At 49.5% G+C, this 19,289-nt stretch overlaps 2 protein-coding genes across 3 annotated transcripts in view; both read right to left on the bottom strand.

Annotated features, from left to right (window-relative positions):
* Window positions 1–1,990: 1,990 nt before the first annotated feature.
* LOC145468512 (uncharacterized) lies at window positions 1,991–2,911 on the bottom strand. Its single transcript, XM_081452255.1, has one exon. The coding sequence runs from the start codon at window positions 2,648–2,650 to the stop codon at window positions 1,991–1,993; it is 660 nt and encodes a 219-aa protein (XP_081308381.1). The 5' UTR covers window positions 2,651–2,911.
* Window positions 2,912–17,424: 14,513 nt separating this feature from the next.
* Window positions 17,425–19,289, bottom strand: part of LOC145478338 (myoferlin-like) — a 50,149-nt gene continuing 48,284 nt past the window's right edge. For both annotated transcript variants that reach the window (XM_081456325.1, XM_081456326.1), the window contains exon 55: window positions 17,425–18,975. In XM_081456325.1, the coding sequence (XP_081312451.1) occupies window positions 18,943–18,975 (33 nt within the window). In that variant the 3' untranslated portion in view covers window positions 17,425–18,942. The remainder of the gene's footprint in view (window positions 18,976–19,289) is intronic.

Below are 19,289 nucleotides of genomic sequence, written 5' to 3' on the forward strand. Positions count from 1 at the left end.
CCACTCGACGTAATCCCACTCGTCGTCTCCTTCGCTTTCTCACCACCATGCCGTGTTCTTACACGTACTCACTTTTCCACTAGAATGACGTAGGCAGGTGATCACGCGTCTTTTTATAGAGGCACGTTTGAACGTTTCAGTGAATCCAATTATTCATCCAACCACTTTTCCGTCGTGGAGTCACTCTTCTTCGAATGTCTGAATAATGCTTCCATCCTTGTTTCAATTTTTCTCTATTTAGACCGCTAGTTAAACTGTCGAGAAACCCTTTTCCCGTTTGGGTCCTCCTTCTTCTACGTACTCCCACTCGCCGTCGTCTCCTTCGACGTCTCCTCACCATGTCGGGTTTCCACCTTAAATGATTCACGAAGGGATCACACGTCCTTCTTATAGAGGTGCGTGAACGAATCGTGTTTCGTAGTCTCGAACGTATCGGTCGTACGTGGGAGGTGCGAAATCCGTCACCGTGTCGTCCAACGTTTGCATCTTGACCAAAAACCCATCCAATTCCTCCACACCGCCCAGAGCGTAGTTCCGTAGTTCGGTCAACGTCTTTTCGTACGTCGTGTAAGCGAATTGGGTCATGTCCATCTTGAGCGAATACTTCTTGAAATCGTTCCATCCTTTCAGCGCGGCGGCGAGAGCCGTCAATCCTACCGCCGCGTACCCGTCTTTACACACGGATCCCACGACGATGCTCGCTGCCGCCGTCAGTAAGGCCAGTCCGTTGAGAATGGCGTTGCACAATTTGTAGTAACCGAACATCCGCCTTCGACACCACCAATACTTGTGGTAGAAAGCGTACAGTCCGTCCGAACGTTTCAGGGAATCCAAATCCACCACGGTGTTGAAAGGTTGATCCAATAAACAGACCAAAGTACTCATGACTCTTTTTAGCTTGGTGAGGTTCTCAGTTTCGTACACTGGTCGAATTGCGAGTCACCGTAGGACGTTGTCCGTTCTTATAGGTAGTCGTGATCGTATTCGTCGTGGTGATGCCTGCGATTCGTCGACCCGCGGCCGTCTGTTGTTGTTGGCGCAAAATCTCTTCCAATTGTTGCTGCATCTGGGCTTGGTCGAGAACACGGTCTCCTCGCCTCCTCCTTCTTCTTCTTCGAGCTCGAGAAAGACCCGATCGAATCGACGAAGGCGGTGTGGAGTCACCGCCACTTCCGCCACCACTACCTCCTCCGCCTCCGCCTCCGCCTCCGCCTCCGCCTCCGCCTCCGCCTCCGCCTCCGCCTCCGCCTCCACCTCCGCCTCCACCTCCGCCTCCGCCTCCGCCTCCACTTCCACCTCTGTCACTGCCTCTGCCTCTGCCTCTTCCACCGCTACCACTAGCGCTACTTCTTCTGCGGCTTCCGGAATTGCTGGAGGACGTCGGTGTATTTTGACGCGGGACGCGTCTCGGTCGTTTCCCTCCTCGAACGGCTCGTGCCAAAGGGGTGGACATTGTTATCCTGGGTGCCCCGACACCTGCCGTGACATTGGCGCGCAACACCGATCCAGCACTGCCGACACCCACCGTGACGTTGGTCTGCGGTGCACCCGAGCCAGCGGTGCCCACTCCGACGGGCGAGACATTGGGCAGAGGCGGTGTCGCCAGTGACGATCGCGGTGAAGGAGGCGTGTTCAGACTCGCACCCACACCCGCGGCAGGCGGAATCGGAGTACTCGTCCGAGCCGGTGTCCCCCAAGGCGAATAATCTTCCAGAGCCGAGAAGTTGAAATCGTCACTACCATAAGAGCTCATTTTTATCCATGTACCTTTCTCTTTCTATCTTCTTCTCGGCGAGTTCTCGTTGTTTATGAACCAAATAATCGAAACCTTCACCGTTATATGCGTTGATGATGGACCGTACTTGACGGTAACTCTCGCATTCCGTGACCTGTCTCATCGGTTCGTAGTCCAGCTCGTGGGGATTCATGATGTATTTGAGCCTGTTTTTACACAGGTGAATGAATAGCGGAAACCACTCGACCTCGCTCCTCAACATGATGGGGTTGCAAACTGATGGCATCGGACGAATCCTTCGTCTTTTAACACATGGCTGAGAACGCGTTGATCGTCCTGACTGGCTGGATGAAGATCCAATAGCATGTAACCGTAAGGTCGATCGGTGACCTTGCGAAACGTGTCCAACACCTCTTGCCATTGCGTGGGAAACGATTGCAGAAGTAAATTTCGTATCCCCAACTGATCCCGAGGGTTCTTGAAGGCTGCGATGTAATGCGCGTTTCTGGAAATGGTCTTGGCGAATTTTCCGTTGGGGAATAGATCCTGGCACAGGTAAATCACCGTGATGTTCCGATGATGCGAGTGTTTGGTGAAGAGATCCAACACGCGCTTGTCGTTACCGCCCTCGTCCATTAGATCGTCCAAGACCAACACACCCCCGCCAGGAAACCATCGGGGTAACTGGTCGCTGTCGGGGATGCCTTCGTAAAACTTGACTCCACCCTTCTTGAGCTTTTGGAAACCGTCTTGCCACGATCCGTAGCAGTAGTGAATACTCTTCGGTGTTTGTTGGAACAAGTCGCCGTTCTCCAACAACAGTTTGGTCGTGAACACCGTCTTGCCGCACCCCGACGGACCCGCTATCAACAAACTCGACGGCGTGTGAAATTGAAACGCTTTGCGCCGTTCCATGATCTTGAAAAAATGGTCCAGGGTCTAGAGACGTTCCGTTTTTATCCGATCAACTTGACCAAGGTGGTCTTGACGGCTGGGATGCGTTTCAACAGACTCAAGAGGGTGGTTCTACGATTGAAACAGATGGGTGGTTTGGCGCGACTCTTGCGTTTCACGAGTTTCTTCGCCTGGAAATTCTTGGCGTACCACGCTTTTCCCTTCTTTGGAGCCTTTGGAGCGACTCTTCTTGTGGCTCTCTTGCGTTTCCTACGCACGGTCACGGTCGCTGGTAATGCACCGGTGTCCAGGACACTCATTGGAGCCGGTTGAAGAGCGACTCTTCTTGCGGCTCTCTTGGGTTTCCTACGCACGGTCACGGTCGCTGGTAATGCACCGGTGTCCAGGACACTCATTGGAGCCGTTGGAGCCGTTGGAGCCGGTTGAAGAGCGACTCTTCTTGCGGGTTGTGGTTGTTTTTTTCGGACCATGTTGAAAGCACTGGGTTGAGGCGTCTTTTTACCCGCTTTTCCGTAGCGTTTTTCCAACCTGGCTATCACGTTGTCCAAATGTCTATGCCCTTGAAACTGAAGAGCCATGACTACGCAACGTCCTTTTCTCAAAAATGAACGTCTTTTATTTCGAACAGCTTACTTTATAACAAATGACGCACTCCTCGGGAGGAACCGCACGTGTCCTGGTGACACGGGGTTTTACAAATCTTGCGCCAATCCAACTCGTCCACGATCAGACGTTCTAACATCTGCCCTACTTTACGATCGTTCTCCACAAACTCGTTTTTCTTAAAACGATTCAAGAACTCGTTCATGTCCCGACCTTCGGCTCGGTCGATCAGGAACATCAGGGCGTAATCACCGCAACTCTGACTGAACAGGGACTGTAGACTCTTGCCGTTGTGAATCTGGTACTTGAAATGACGGTCCAACCAGGCTTGGATCGGTCCGGTGGTGACGTACGTGTCCAACGGTAGACCGTAACTGTCCAGGATCTCGCACTTGTTCTTGTCAGCCCACAAAGCGATCCAATGCATGCCCGGTTTGTCGTGAGGGTCCGTGTTCACGATGTAAGCGGTCGGTCCCTCTTGAGGGACTGTCCTGGGAAGCCGATCGCAAGGGACCGTGCAGTAAAAAACACAGCAGAGCGACGGATTCGTCCGTGCCAAATAATCCAACTGCAAATTATTCAAGGCTACTGTCTCCATTTTTTCTTCTTCTTCTTTCTTCTCACTGGTATACGTCGTAGAGGACGACTCGGTTCTCGTTGATCTCTATCATGTTCTCGAATTCGCCGTACAACAAGATGGTCAGGTTTGTGCCTGGATTGGCTCCAAAATCGATCACCAGACGCAGTTCACCTTCCTGCTTGGGGTTCAACACTGGACTGTCCAAACATCCATTGGCCGTGTTATCAAATACAAACAGGTTGCATCTCTTGCCGTGTCCCCAGTCCTCTTTCCGGACCATGTTTCCTTTTCCTCTGCACAAGGCTCCCGAGGCTTTGAGGAATCTTTGGTAACCTCTCAGATCTTTACTGTCATCGTCGTGTTTGAGCTCCAAGGTCTCGTAGGGGTACTCTTCACCTCTCACCAGTTGTTTGATGGAAACGAGATTGAATTGTTCAAAACTGAACGGATTGACCGTCACAGTTCCATTGAAGGCCGTTTGTTTCATCAACACCACCACTAACCGATTAGGTAGCTTACTGTGGAAAGGATTGCTGCACTCGAAATGACGATTGTCATTGGGATGCGAGTAAGTACGAATTTCACCTCTTACCGTGGGGTAAGTGGCCACTCTTCCGCCTTTCATGCTGGTCATGAGTTCTCGGTACACCGAGGGAGTCACTCTCACTTGAGATAGGAACAATCTCACTTTCACGTCGGCTTCAGTCAGTCTGAGAGTATCGGAACCGGCCCATTGGATGGTCCACATAGCGGGGGCATTGAAGTACATGTCAATCTGGATCTGTACGCCGGGTACCAGTAACTTGCTGAGATAAAACACTTCCAGGTAAGGTTTGAACCTCAAGGTCACTTTCTTTCCACCCAAAAACTGAATTCGACTTTGAACCATGTTCTTGAGATCGTGGGATAAAGCTTTGTAATCGTTGTGAGCAGGATCCAACTTGTTGCCTGTCATCACGTCGCCTTCTCCGCGACTGGGTACACCGAGACAATTGTACCAACCCTCGGGTGTCAGGATCGATTCACCGTCGTCTCGGTCATGGTTCAATAGCGCTTCGAGGTAGGCTTTGTAGTGGTAAGTATCGGTCTGGGGACTGATGAGAGTCCCATTCAATCTCACATTGATCTGTTTGAAGAGGGTGTGGACCAGATTGTTGGCGAGTCCGACGGTAGTCGCTTGCGCTATATTACCTCCGGCAGCTGTCTTGACGGCCAACTCCACTTCGAAGAAACTCTCGTTCATGTCGATGAAGTCTTCTTGAGGATCGATTTGGAAGGTCACCGGGTTGATCCCCGTATTGAACGGATTGATTCTCACCTCACGTCGCGACGACATGCTGAGATCCGTAGGAGGCGTGGTGAACATGTCCAGGCGGGGGTTACGAACTCCCGCCGACCTAGCGTGAGCCACCAGGTCCGTCATCGTCGTCTACGTCGTCTTTTCCGTCTCCTTCCCAGTGCTGACTTTACCCAACGGTAGTCTGGGAGTTTTGAGGGTCTCTGGAAGAGCGAACCCCCTTTATACGTGCGTATCCCTCCGGGGAGACGTCTCACGCGTCTCGAGTAGATGGGAATCATGATCCAAACAGGTCTTTTCTTTTTCTCTTACCACCCAACACGCGTTGGAACTCTTCCGTCGCTTTACGTTTCCCGGAGCGTATGGCTCCCCGCTTCAACCCGGCGAGTGCACCTTTCCAATTGGGCTTTCCTCCTTGACCGCCCGAATTTAAACCTCTCAGACCCTCGATGGCCGTCTCCTTCAGAACGTCCTTGAGAATGCCGAGACCTCGTTTCTTGATGCCTTTCCAAACCTGGCCGAATATGCCAGACCCCGATTGGTATCCGTCGGGATGAAACCGTATCAAAGCTCCACCGATCATGATTTCTTAAAGTGTAACGTCGCGATCGTATTGCCAGCTCCAAAGGTCGTCAGTTCTCCTGTTGCCTCTGCCACTTGCACCTCTATAATGTCCAGTACCTCTTTGCGCACGGTAATATATTGAATGTGAGCGGGTTCGAAGTACTGAGTACCGGCGCCTTTTCGAATCAAGTTGACCTCTCTCAGTAAATCCGTGACTTGATTTCCCACCACGCCACTTCTAGCCACGTCCGAGTAGACGAGTAAGGATCGCGACTTGTTTCCCACCACCACTGCCTCAAAAGCCTCGTTCAGGTTCATAAAACGCCAATTGCAATGGATGCTGAGTCTCAAATATTTGACTCCCCTCGATGAAAAGGTTACGACCTTCCAAAAGACAGGTACCCCATTCGAGCCAATTACATCCCCATCGCGGACACTAAGGTTGGGAATTTCATCATTGAAGAATTCGAGCTGTAAGTTAAGTCCCAGCACGTAACCGCTGCTGCTCTTTTGGAGCCATCCCATTTTCATAGCCAGGTCGACATTGATGAGTAAGGCGGGTACATCCGCTCCGTGACGTACGATGTTTTCGTTGTCCGTGACCAGGTCTTCCCCGTCCCACTTGAACTTGATGTAGGTTCTCTTCCCGTCGTCTCCGACATATTTGGATCCTAATTTGGGTCCGTCGTGTTTGAAGATGCGTTGTCGCTCGAAAAAGGCGATCATGGATTTCATGAGTCCAACACCGTCCACGTGGTAAATCGCATTCTTGAGGTCATCCGTGTCGAAGTAAGCGTTTCCATACGAATACCCCTTGGATGTTCGAGGTTCAAGGCGTCTCCAGGCACAATAGAACAAGTTGACTTTCTTATCATGGTTCGACATCAAGGAAGTCAGCTTCACGCGGTCATCCGGCATGGCGATGCTAAACAACCCCACTTTCCATCCATGTCCCTCCAGGCGTAAGGGATTGGGTAACCTGATCTTGAAACTGTTGGCCTTGTTCTCGGGAAACTCGTTCTTACTGCTGTGACTGGGTAAAGTGATGTAAAAATCACTCATCCTCTCTCTTGAAATGCAACGTGATCGTGGTCACACCCGACGCAAAGTCCACCAGTCGTCCGTCTTCCTCCGACACCTCAGTCTCGATAATGTCCAAAACGCCCGTACGCACCGGTAGATATAGGATGTGTCTCGGTTGAAGGTCGACCACGTCCGGATCGTAACGCACTTGTTTCAACAGGTCCGTGACTTTATTTCCCGTCACCATACTCTGTCCCACATTCGAATACACGAACAAGGAACGACGCTCGTGACCGAACGCTTCCGCGTAACTGCGATCCAGGTCCGTGAAGACCCAATTGATGAAACAACTCAAATGTAAGGTGTCCGTGTCGATCTTGTAAAATAGTTCGTCCCCGTCGTTTTGTCCTATGATCAAGTCCGTGGCCGTGGGGACGACTCCATTGGGAAATTCTTTCCTCAAATGGGGTCCCAAGACGTAACCCGGTCGTCCGTTCTGTAACGTTCCCATCTTGATCCATTTCATCCTCTGGGCCAATTCGATGCCGATGTTCATCTGAGGGTAGACGCGTTTACCATGGATCAGGAGACTGCGGCACGTTCTCGAATTGTCCAGGACGCATTCTCCATGCTCGGCCCGATGCATGACCGTGTACAGTAATTCGTTGGGACTGTCTTTCTTGTACAGGGTCACGTCGACATCTGTTCGAGAGTTCAACCTATGCAGGTATCGATCTCGTATCATGTTCATTAACTCGGTACCACTCCTCGGCGTGAATTCCAAATCGCCTTCTCGCGTCACCGAAGAGACCCGCGTGTATAGGTTTATGGACGCGTTCACCATATCGATCCACCAGAATTCAAACAGAATAGATCTCTTCAAACCCATCTTACGCGTCGCGGACGGAAACGAGAGGTCGCTGATTCCCACTTTCCATCCCGACTCTCTCAACTGCAACGGGTTCGGCAGACGGTTCTTGAAACTTTGGGCCTTGTTGTCCGGGAACTCGCTCGTGCTGGCATTGCTCATCAGTTGCACGTAAAAGTCTTTCATTTTTTCGTCTTGGGCTTTTGGGTCACGTACAAGCCCTTTTTATCCACCCAACTGTCGTACTTGACTGGCCAACCTTTCCAGCGCACCAAGACTTTATCCCCTTTTCGTTTGACGATCTTGTCGACGCGGAACAGATCGTCGTCTTTCACGTTCACCTTTTGTAAATCTTGCGCGTAGAACGTGCCCTCGACCGCCGTACCGTCCCATTCTTCCACCTTGTACGTGATGACCTTCCCAGGACGCACTCGGCGTATCACGAACACCTCCTCGGTCCATCCGGGTAAATACCCTTTCTTGAACTGACGGAACTTCTTGTTCAGTCTCACACGATCCCCGACTTTGAGTTGCGGTTTCTTCAATGTCCCTTTTTTCTTTTTACCGTAAAGAGTCTCCCACACGTCCTCGCTATTGCCCAAAGTCACTTGATCGGGAGCCATCTTGATACTGCGATGATACGATCGATTGTACCCTCGGACCAACTCTTGTAACACGGGCACATACGTCATCGTATTCTTCACGGTGAAGTACCGGTACATACGTTCCTTCAGGGTCCGATTGAACCGTTCCACCACACTGGATTTCGTATCCCCGCGCGTCGAAAAATGATGAATGCCTTTCTGCTTCATCAAATCCTGAAACGTCTTGTTGTAGAATTCCTTCCCGTCGTCCGTCTGGAGATTGATGGGTTTTCTACCGCCTTTCAGGATCTTTGCCATGGCTTCCGTCACCGCTTTACCCGTCTTGCTCTTCAAGGGCTGGACCCAGGCGTGCTTGGAAAACACGTCCACCACCGTCAAGAGATAACGATACCCTCGATTGTACCTCGAAATATGGATCACCTCGATCAGGTCAGCCGCCCACTGCTCGTCGATGCCGAACACCACCACCGGGACCGTGGGAAAACGACGACGTCTGGGTTTGTGCAGCGTGTACCCCAAATCCCGTTGCAGGACCTCGCGAGCGCGTCGTACCGAGATCTTATTGGCCTGGGCGAACCGCGTCAGACCGCCTAGACTACCGGGTCTGGAAGGATCCCGGTACCGTCCCAGTAACGTTCCGGTCGAAAGCGGCTTTTGACCTTTCTTCATAGTCGATAAAGTTTGTACACGCACTGTCTCCACAACTCGAAACGTTGCTCCCGTACCTCGAGATACTTCTTAAATGAATCGGGTTGCCGTTTCAACCACAAGATATAAACGACAAAACGTATCACGTTGGGTTCGACGTCGGTATGGTCAAACACCTCCAAAGGTGAATCGCTGACAAGGTCGGGGAGGGGTTCACCCTTACCGTATCGCTCGTAGACACTAGTGCGCTTGGAACACAAGGTCGTCCAACACCATCGATCGTTCATGGTCGTACCCACTCTAGAGATCAACCAACTCAGGACAAGAGACATGAAGATTTGAACCCAATTCTTTATTCACACTTTCTTATATGTACAAAAACGTCGTGCCTGATTGGTTCTTACGAAAAGATCGACTCTGATTGGCTAAACAAAAAAGAAGGCGAAAAAGACTTAGTCCGAATCTGAAAAGTACTGGGCATAGTTCATGTTCTTACATTTCCTGACCGTACTCATCATCACAGTCTTCCTCAAAGGTATCCATGGCATAATATTTACAATTTCTCCAATCACATTTACCGGGTCTCCACTTCAGGGCTTCCTCCTCGTTCCCCTTCACATAGAATGCTTGACGCATACTCTCTTTACACTCACCACACAGGTCATCCTCCGCGGCCTCGATGGCACGGAAGAAAAACCGATCCTTCCACAGATCACGCTGACGCATGATATCGTAGATCAACTCTTCCAACTTCAGACATGTTTCCTTGTAAGTGCACCTATTGAACGTCAGTGTTTCCTTCACCATGGGACTCTCGTCGTTCTCCAATACCCGTCGTGACAGGTCACAAGCGAACCGCAAGGGTTCAAACAGATCACGGATGGCATCGGCCATCAGGTACGAGAGGTGATCCGTGGCGATTAAACAAGCACGCTCGGTGTCCAGGGTGGGATCCCGACAATGAACGAATTTGAATTGTCCGCTACCACTTCGGTACATCACGCGACACCACTCACCGCAGAACAAAAACACGTGTTTGTTCTTCTTCATCATCTCCAAAATCGTACCACCCCAGTCAGGACGACGTCTCATCAAGAGCTCGAAAGACCACAGACTATCGGGTATTTGACCTGACGGTTCGAAGAGATTGTCAAAAATGTACATGTCCACTCTGACATCCGGAATGGCGTCGAGATCTCTTAAAGTGTGTACCTTCAGATCCACGATCTGTTCCACGAGGTCCCGAATCTGGTTCGAGTTGCTATAGTAAGTCATCTTGACACCCTCAGACAAACTCGTTAAACTTCTTTCCTTCTCGATCCGCTCGCTTCGTGATATCCAAGCCCGACAAATGAGGATAGCAACCACGCACACCCCAGTCTATCAAGTGCCTCTGGAGCCTATAGTACAAAGGAGAGACAAGACATAACTCCAAGTCAATTATCCTCGCGTGTAACGGTCTTTCGCCTTCTTTTTCGACTCTATCCAAAACGTCGGAAGCTCGATTCAACTGTTGTCTCATCCAAAATCCTACAGGTCATCACCGCGTCAACAGCAAGTCGAGAATGATTCGCTGCGTCCCACGGGCTCCTTTTATACCCGCGCCGTGGATCCACTTTCACTCCGTACTTTTCCCGGATCACGTGCCCACTTCAGATCCCGCCAATCGGAACGAAGACCGTCACATGATCCCATCACACCACACGTCACTGATTGGTTAAAAACGCCCATAAAGTCGAACCACGCATTCCATCACGAGTCACTTTTCAGCAGAAGTCGTCATGGATTCACACGTCGAACCCGTCAGGAAGAAGAAAAAATCGCCCAAAAAGAAACTGAAACTGCTCTTGCCCCAGAGAGTAGAAAGAGAAGTAGAAGGTAAACAACTACAAACCATGCGACGTGAAAACACCTTGTTGGGATACTAACTCGTTCTCTATCTTCTCAGACTCACCTCCTCGAACCGTGCAACTCCTGGAAGCAGCCCCTGAAGTGGATGCCCGAGGAGAATCCACCGAAGTCCAAGTGTGGGAGGAATTCGACCCCGATCAGTTCCTAGCCCAACTGAAACCCCAAGATCCCACTTGCCCGCGTTGTATGGTACCCCTGACATACGGAAGCGTGAAAACCCCAGACGGTGGTACCTGGGAATATTACCGATGCCCCTCTTCCAGATTCTACACCAAGTGTTATGTGACCTGTGGCGTCAAAGAGGTGGACGCTTACCTGAAACGCGTCGAAGAACAGACCCACCCCTGCTACAGGAACATCGACCCCGCTCGTTTCCGATGTCTATGCAGCAAATCCCTGGTCTTAGCCACCTCCCACTCCCAGTCCAACCCAGACAGGCTCTATCTCAAATGTCCCAAGCGTACCTGCAAGTTCTTTCAATGGATCGACGAATACCCACGAGGAGTCGCCGAAGCCATACTGATTAACGGACAGGACCCATACTAAGAAAAAACACACTCTGATTTTTTTATTTCACAACTATTTACACGTTGGGTAATCTATCGTTCGCGTCGATCATCGATCGCATTGTTACTTGGTCACATTGATTAAAAGTACGGTAATAAAAATTGATAACGTTCACATAGCGTTTCGCTGTTCTCTTCTGTCTCCGAGTCCAGTAGGTCTGGAAAGGCTCGAACCCGTAACACAGCATCAGTCTGTGAAACGTGATCCGGTCCACGGGCGGCTTCACCTTCACGTCCCATACAAGGTTCTTGTATATAGTACGGATCACGTTAAACAACGTTTTCGCGAAACACTTCTCTATTCTCCGATACATGCTATGACTCCGCGTCCAGTTCTCCCTTTGCACGTCCATGAAAAAGAAGATTTGGTGGAGCATCACCTCGAGCTGACTAGAGTCTTGGATGTGTATCATCCATCGTCGACCCGCCAACACATCCCGGATAGGAAAGTTCCTCTCCTCGTAAAATCGGGTCCAGGGTGCGTCTATCTGGTCGATGGCTTCCTCATACGTAATATTAGGCTTTCTAGGTACATGGTTTTGTAGTCCAATCTCTCTCAAGGCCATGACTGCGCTCAATACAAGTTCAAAAAACTCAGAGTGGCGAACCGACGACGCGGATTCCTTTTTATGAAGATCCGTCCAGCCAATCACAGATCGAGACCAAGTCACGTGTTACCCAGACCCAGGGGATAGGGGGGTATCCCCCTACCACCCCCTCCTCACGGTAGGAGACTGGACACCATTTATACCATGTTTGGTAAGGGGTTACCCCCTCACGGTAAGAGACTGGACACCATTATACCGCGTGTATAAAAATGAGTGAGTGGGTCCGTTCGAGTCACTCTGAGTTATTCAACTTGTATCGAGCGCTCAAAAGAAGAAGAAGAAGAAGAAACCATGGCACAGGAGCTGACCGACGAGGAGATGAACCAACTGATGGATCAATATGAATCAGTGAGTATAACATGCACCCTATGTAAGAAAGTAATCTTTAGAACTCTAACCCTAATCTTTTTCATAGAATTACTGGGATTGGTTACCTCCCGAGGTGCAAACTTACATTCTCCATTTACGAGAGGCCCAGGCTCTCGTCGAGACACGCGAACGTTTAATCAGGCGAGAGCTTTGTAACGAGATACGCACCTTCGCCAAGATCAAAGCATCATGGGACCATGGCCCAATCAAAGTGGTTCAACGGATATGCCCACGAAATGGAAATAGGGAAATGCGCATGTACGGAACCTACGTAGACCAATACGACAGCTGTATAAGAACCGTATTGTTAGGGTTGTTTAGGCCAGGAATGGTACCCATAGAAAAGACTTTCATCTAACCCCGTCGCTTATCGCTCCGCTAAGTATGCTCATAATAGGTAGTTAAGAAATCGTTCCCACTCTATTGCAGAGTTACTGGGATTGGCTACCGGAAGAACTGAAGTGCTACGTACTTGACTTAGCAACTTGGCAAAACATACGCGATAGAAGGAACAATAAACTATTGAACAAACTTCACAGAAGTATCTTGGATTACGCCGAACTGAAAAGACAATGGGGCCACGGTCACATACAAATCAAAAGACAGAAATATACACGTAGATTTAATTACGGAGGCAGATCTCATTTTCCAGCTTTCTATGGTTATTATGTCAACAAGCGTAACGAGAAAAAGAGACTCTATCTAGGAAGTAGTTTCAGGAAGGCATTAGATGTTGTCGTCTACTTATTGGATTACTGATAATAAAAAACTGACTAATTAAAAAAAAAACGTTGTGTTTGTTGTCTTTACAGACCAGACGGACCCACGACGAAGCCTTCCCCTTCGACGATGACGACTGGATCTTTGATCCGGCTCACAACCGAGCGACGCTCCAAACCGGAGGTGGTAGCAATACAAGCCCCCTCCTAGACTTCGACTTAAGACCCGTAGGCGCTCGACGTCGCTGGCGAAACGTCCTCAACAAACAACGGTACGAAGCCACGCTCAGACAACACAGAGACGTGACTCGCGATGACAATCTAGGCCAAGAATTGACTCAGGCCCTTCAACGATCCATCGAGCAACAAATCGCTCAGGATCCTACACTGACACCCAACTCCACGGTCCATTTCACCATGCAGTCCCGTGCCTTCACGCACGCCTTTCAATCCACCACCTTCACCGTGCGAGAATTCGAAGAAGGGAGTGAAAGACTAGCCACTTATCTCCAGTCTCTCGCGGCCAAACTCAACTCCAACGAAGAATTCACCCCCGACGACACGTTTACCATGGAAACCACTTTCATACGTACCCCGGGTCGTGGCAGCGGGAACGGAAAACGATACAGGCCGAGTTGCGCCGCCGTGCGGGGAATCGTCAAACGGTCGCGCGTGACCATCCGAAACAAAGACACTCTCTGCTGCGCTCGCGCCATCGTCACCATGAAAGCCCTGGTAGACGCCGACATGAATACGCGTGACCAAGATTACCACAATCTCAAACAGGGGCGACCCGTCCAAGAGCGATTGGCCAAAGACCTCCACCGTCGAGCCAACGTTCCCGAAGGACCTTGCGGCATTCCCGAACTGCAACAATTTCAAAAAGCGTTACCTGGTTACCAGCTCAAAGTCATGTCCATCGACCCACCCCACATGATCATCTACGCGGGACCCGAACCCTCGGATAAGATCATTCGTCTCATCAAAGAAGGCGATCACTACGACGGATGCAATTCGTTTAAGGGATTCCTCGGCAAATCCTACTTCTGCGACGAATGCAATCGAGGCTACGATCACGACGACTTTCGTCATCATCCCTGCCTCGGTCAATGGTGCACCGCCTGCAAACGAAAAGACTGCCCCGATTTCATCGAGAAAAAACGACCCCTAGCTCCAGGCAAGTTTCCCGAACCCACCAAGATCTGCCAATCGTGTCACAGACAATTCTTCGGAGACCGATGCTACGACGCTCACTCGCAAGTCCAGAGTCACAGCAAACACTCCATCTGCAACACTTACAAAAAGTGTGAGAAGTGTTGTCACGTCTACGAGCTTAAACGCAAGAACAAGCGAGGAGGGCGTCCCCGTGGTCACAAGTGCGGATGGGGCGAATGCAGCATCTGTGAAAAACAAGTCTATCTGGAGACGCACCGTTGTTACATCCAACGCATCCCCGAAGACGAAGACGAGCCCAAAAAGATACGCGTGTCGCGCGACCAAGTCAACGGGCGACCCTTCGAAGAACCCGGACCCGACGATCCAGACACGCGAGTCTGGGTAGACAAAGACCCGCCCCTTCAAGTGTACTGCGACTACGAAGCCATCACCGACGCCGAAGGGAATCAGACACCCATTCTACTCTGCCTGGAAGACGACGAAGATGAGATATGCCACTCCTTCTACGGGCCCAACTGCACCGCCGACATGTTCGAACACCTCGAATCCCTCGCCGTCGACCAGGACGGAGACGAACGGAACGTCATCGTCCTCTTTCACAATCTCAAAGGCTACGACGGGATGTTCATCCTGCAACACTGTTACGCCACCCATCGAGAAGTCACCGACCCAATCACCGTCGGCACCAAGATACTGTCCCTAAAATCCGACAGATTGACTTTCAAAGATTCCCTCTGCTTTCTCCCGTTCCCGCTGGCCAACTTTCCCGCCACCTTCGGAATCCAGGAACTGCGTAAAGGATTCTTCCCACACAAATTCAACACTCTAGAAAATCAAGAGTACGAAGGTCCCATGCCACCGCGAGACATGTACGATCCCGACGGCATGTCCGCCAAAAAGAAAGCCGAATTCGACCAGTGGTACCAAGAGAAAGTCAACGACCACTACCATTTCGTACTAAGGGAAGAAATGGAAGCCTACTGCGAGTCGGACGTCAAACCCCTCAAAGCGGGCTGTCAAAAGTTCCGGCAAGAATTCAAACAAAAAGCCGACTTTGACCCCATGGAGAAATGCATCACCATCGCCTCCGCCTGCAACCGATTCTGGCGCAAGAAACTCGTCCCGCTCAACACCATCGCCTCCAGACCCCCGAGAGGATGGCACGGTGCCCGATCCAATCAGTCCGTCGAAGCCCTGAAATGGCTAGCCTGGCAAGAACACTCGTTGCAACGCACGGGTCAAGGCGATCGTATCCGCACCGTGCGAAACGGAGGTGAAATCCGACTGGACAATCATCTCGTGGACGGATACGATCCGACCACTCGAACCGTCTACGAATTCCACGGATGTCTATGGCACGGATGTCCACGCTGTTTCCCGACCCATCGAGACCGACATCCCATCTATCACGCCGATCGCACCATGCAGGAAGTCTACGAGGCCACACTCCGCAAACACGACCTTCTCAGTCGTCAAGGCTACCAGCTCTGCGTCAAGTGGGAATGCGACTGGGCCCTAGAAGTCAAAACCGACCCTGATCTCAGCCAGTTTCTAGACACGTTCGAAATCGTCAAACCGCTCGAACCCAGAGAAGCTTTCTTCGGAGGACGCACGAACGCCGTCAAACTACATCACGTGGCCGACGTGGCTCAAGGAGAGAAAATCAAGTACATCGACGTGACGTCGCTCTACCCCTGGGTCAACAAGGGAAGCAAATACCCCGTAGGACACCCGCAAGTCATCGTCAACCCCGACGACCAAGACATCCATCACTACTTCGGTATGGCCAAAGTGGACATACTACCACCTCACGAACTTTACCATCCCGTTCTACCTTTTCGGCACAGGGGTAAACTCACCTTCCCACTCTGCCGATCGTGCGTGGAACACGAAATGAACAAACCCCTCCTTGAGAAATCACATCGATGCTCTCACACGGCCGAGCAACGCACGCTACGAGGGACCTGGTGCACCCCCGAAATCGAGAAAGCCGTTGCCATGGGATACACGCTCATCAAGATCCACGAAGTCCACCATTTCCCGGAAAGACAACGTCGTACAGGACTCTTCGCCGATTACGTGAACACCTGGCTAAAAATCAAACAGGAATCCGCCGGCTACCCCCACTGGTGTCACACCCCCCAAGACAAGACACAGTACGTGCAACAATACCGCCAGAAAGAAGGCATCGCTCTCGATCCGGCCATGATCCAAAAAAACCCCGGACGCAAAGCCACCGCCAAACTCATGCTCAACTCTTTCTGGGGCAAGTTCGGCGAAAACCTACCCAAACCCACCACCGAAGTCGTCTACACTGCAGCACAACTCTTCGAACTCGTTTCCAATCACTTCAACGACATAAAACAAGTCAGAATCGCCCACGACGAAGCCCTAGAGGTCGTCTACACCGAACTCAAAGACAATCAACCCGATAACGGACGAATCAACATCTTCGTCGCCGCTTTCACCACCTGTTGGGCTCGACTCAAATTATACAGCTACCTGGAACAATTAAAACAACAAGTCCTCTACTTTGACACCGATTCCGTCATCTACTCGCACAAACCAGGTCAAGCCGATGTCCCGCTAGGCGATTACCTCGGAGAGATGACCAACGAGCTCGACGACGGCGACTTCATTACCACTTTCACCTCCGCTGGACCCAAGAATTACGGGTACAAAACCCACCAAGGCAAAGTCTGCTGCAAAGTCCGAGGCTTCTCCCTCAATGTACGAGGAGCCCAACAACTCAATTACGACGTCATGGAACAAAATCTACTCGACGAACTCACACAACCTCTCGAGGACGGTGGACGACGCAACATCCCCGTCGTTAACCCCAACTTCTTCTACAGAAACCCAGCCACCAAACATCTCAAGGTCATCACACGCACCAAACACTACGGACTCGTCTTCGACAAACGCGTCGTAGACACGAACACTTTCATGTCGTTTCCATACGGATACACACCATTGTAATTTTTTTACTTCCTGTAAAATCAATAAAAAATCATCTTTGAAAACTCATTTCCTGTCTATCGCCTTATTTGGGCACGCGCGTGACCTGGGATGCAAAAGACTGCTGACCTGTGACGTCACTGCAGACGCATATTTTGATAACCCCCTAACTCATGAATATATTAATGAGCAAATCCGGCCCTCTGATTGGTCGAGAGCCTTTTTTAATGATATGCACGGCCTTCTGATTGGCTACGGCCCACACAAGCGTCCTACACTACTTCTGTTCTCTATTATACAACCGCTACACTCTACACCAAGGAAAGCGTGGACTGATAATCTCACAGCTTAGCTCATCAAGAGTCACTGACAAACAGTGTATGTCATCTAAATTGCATTTTTATTTTCATCAATGTACACATAATAAATTACTTATGGTTCTTCGACGGTTGCAACAGAACTTTTTTAGATAACTTTGCATATATGTTACGTATGCCACCTATTACATGGCAAAGAAGTTTTTCTCAGCGATAAAAATTATATATAAGATGCTCTTGCTTTATATAAAACTCTAATAAGATTCCGAGCCAAGCTACGTTTAACTTCAGATCAATACAATTTAGTATCACCCAACTAGTGGACTAATACAAATCTTGCATTTTGATTGGCTACGCTACTAGAGGACTATTAGTAATAGTCCTCGAGTAGCGAAATTGGCGCCATCGAGCGTGACGCTTTCTTTCGTTTTATTCCCAAATAAATATTTCTTCAACTTGCATTTGCTAACTTTATTATTACCTTTTCTGTCCGACTAGTTGGGTGATACTAAAACAATTAGACCCTTCGCCCTCAAGGGCCACGGGTCAGTAGCCCATTCGGCTTCGCCTCATGGGCTATTGACCCGTAGCCCGCAAGGGCTACGGGTCTAATTGTTAAATAGTCTCTATTGCTAGTGACCTCTCATTAGTCTTTACAATTTCTTGGTGCATATCCCAGAAAGCTACTGACGCCCATCTTATTCCTCGTATGACATCAGTAAAAATATCTTTGTATTAACGACAAAAAGAAAAGAAAAAAAAAAACTCAGTGCAAAATAAGTATGTAAGTACTATATTTGTAAAGCGACAGCAGGTTGTAATCATTGTTAAGATTATCCAGTAAGCTTTGTTTGATTTCTTTTGGTTTTTTTATTTTGTTTTTTTTTTTCGTTTGTTTTTTTTTAGGTTATTGCAATGCAGTGTAATTTTGTACTTGGCGTTAGTTCTTAGTACTACAGGTTAGTATGCGTTATTGTTAATATTTAGGTAAGTAGTGCGCTTGTAAATTATCTTTGTTTAAGCAACAAAAGTTAAAAAAAAAATACAAAAAATAAAAAGCAACGCAAAAAGAAGCGTTGCGTTACGTTCCAACGGTCATCACGCAACACGTCCGTTTCAGTAGAATACGTAGAGAGTCGAGCAACGTGGCCTGATAAAAAACGACTGCCAAGGAGCTACAACTCGTAAAAAGGGAGTATAGATGGTTTCTCTACAGATTTCCAGCGCGGCCAGTAGCAGTCTTTTGCGGGATCTCTCCATTTAACGAAGAATTTTCACGAGGACGCGTTGAAACGACATCTTGACTTACTGTTGATCAACTCATGATGTGTGAGAAACCGTTAGCTCGTACAAATTACCACAGCATCTTTTAAAGCAAAAGCGATTTGCATATTATTTTAGAAGCGATCAATGATCACGAGGTAAAAGTGCTTCCTCTATTGCAATGGCGACCTTCTGGTAGCTGTTCATCCTGAGTCGTTTAACTACCAATTATCTTCTTCATTGTATAACCCTGAAAGAAACGATCGAAACAGACATATTCAGATCTCACGTTTAAGCTAGAGAGATACTGGAAAGAGAGAGGAAAGTAGCGCTCAAATTTCCAGTATTTTTCTCTACGTTTCTAGGATTCTTGTACAATTCAAAAAGAAGGATCCTTTTCTTTCCAAGGACTACGAGTTTTGTTACTCCCCGTGTGTGGAATTCTAGTGTTTTGAAGTTTACCCACTGGCATTCTGTCAGATTATCCTAGCAATCTACGACAACCCGTCTATATAATGCTGGGTAGAGAGAGGCACTGCGAAAGCAAAGTACCTCGTCCATAAT

This window comes from Orbicella franksi, chromosome 2, assembly GCF_964199315.1.
Source record: "Orbicella franksi chromosome 2, jaOrbFran1.1, whole genome shotgun sequence".
NCBI classification, from domain to species: Eukaryota; Metazoa; Cnidaria; class Anthozoa; order Scleractinia; family Merulinidae; genus Orbicella; species Orbicella franksi.

Bases quoted from the DNA above. Each gene is read 5' to 3' on its own strand.
- LOC145468512 (XM_081452255.1), bottom strand. From the start codon at position 2,650: ATGGAACGGCGCAAAGCGTTTCAATTTCACACGCCGTCGAGTTTGTTG.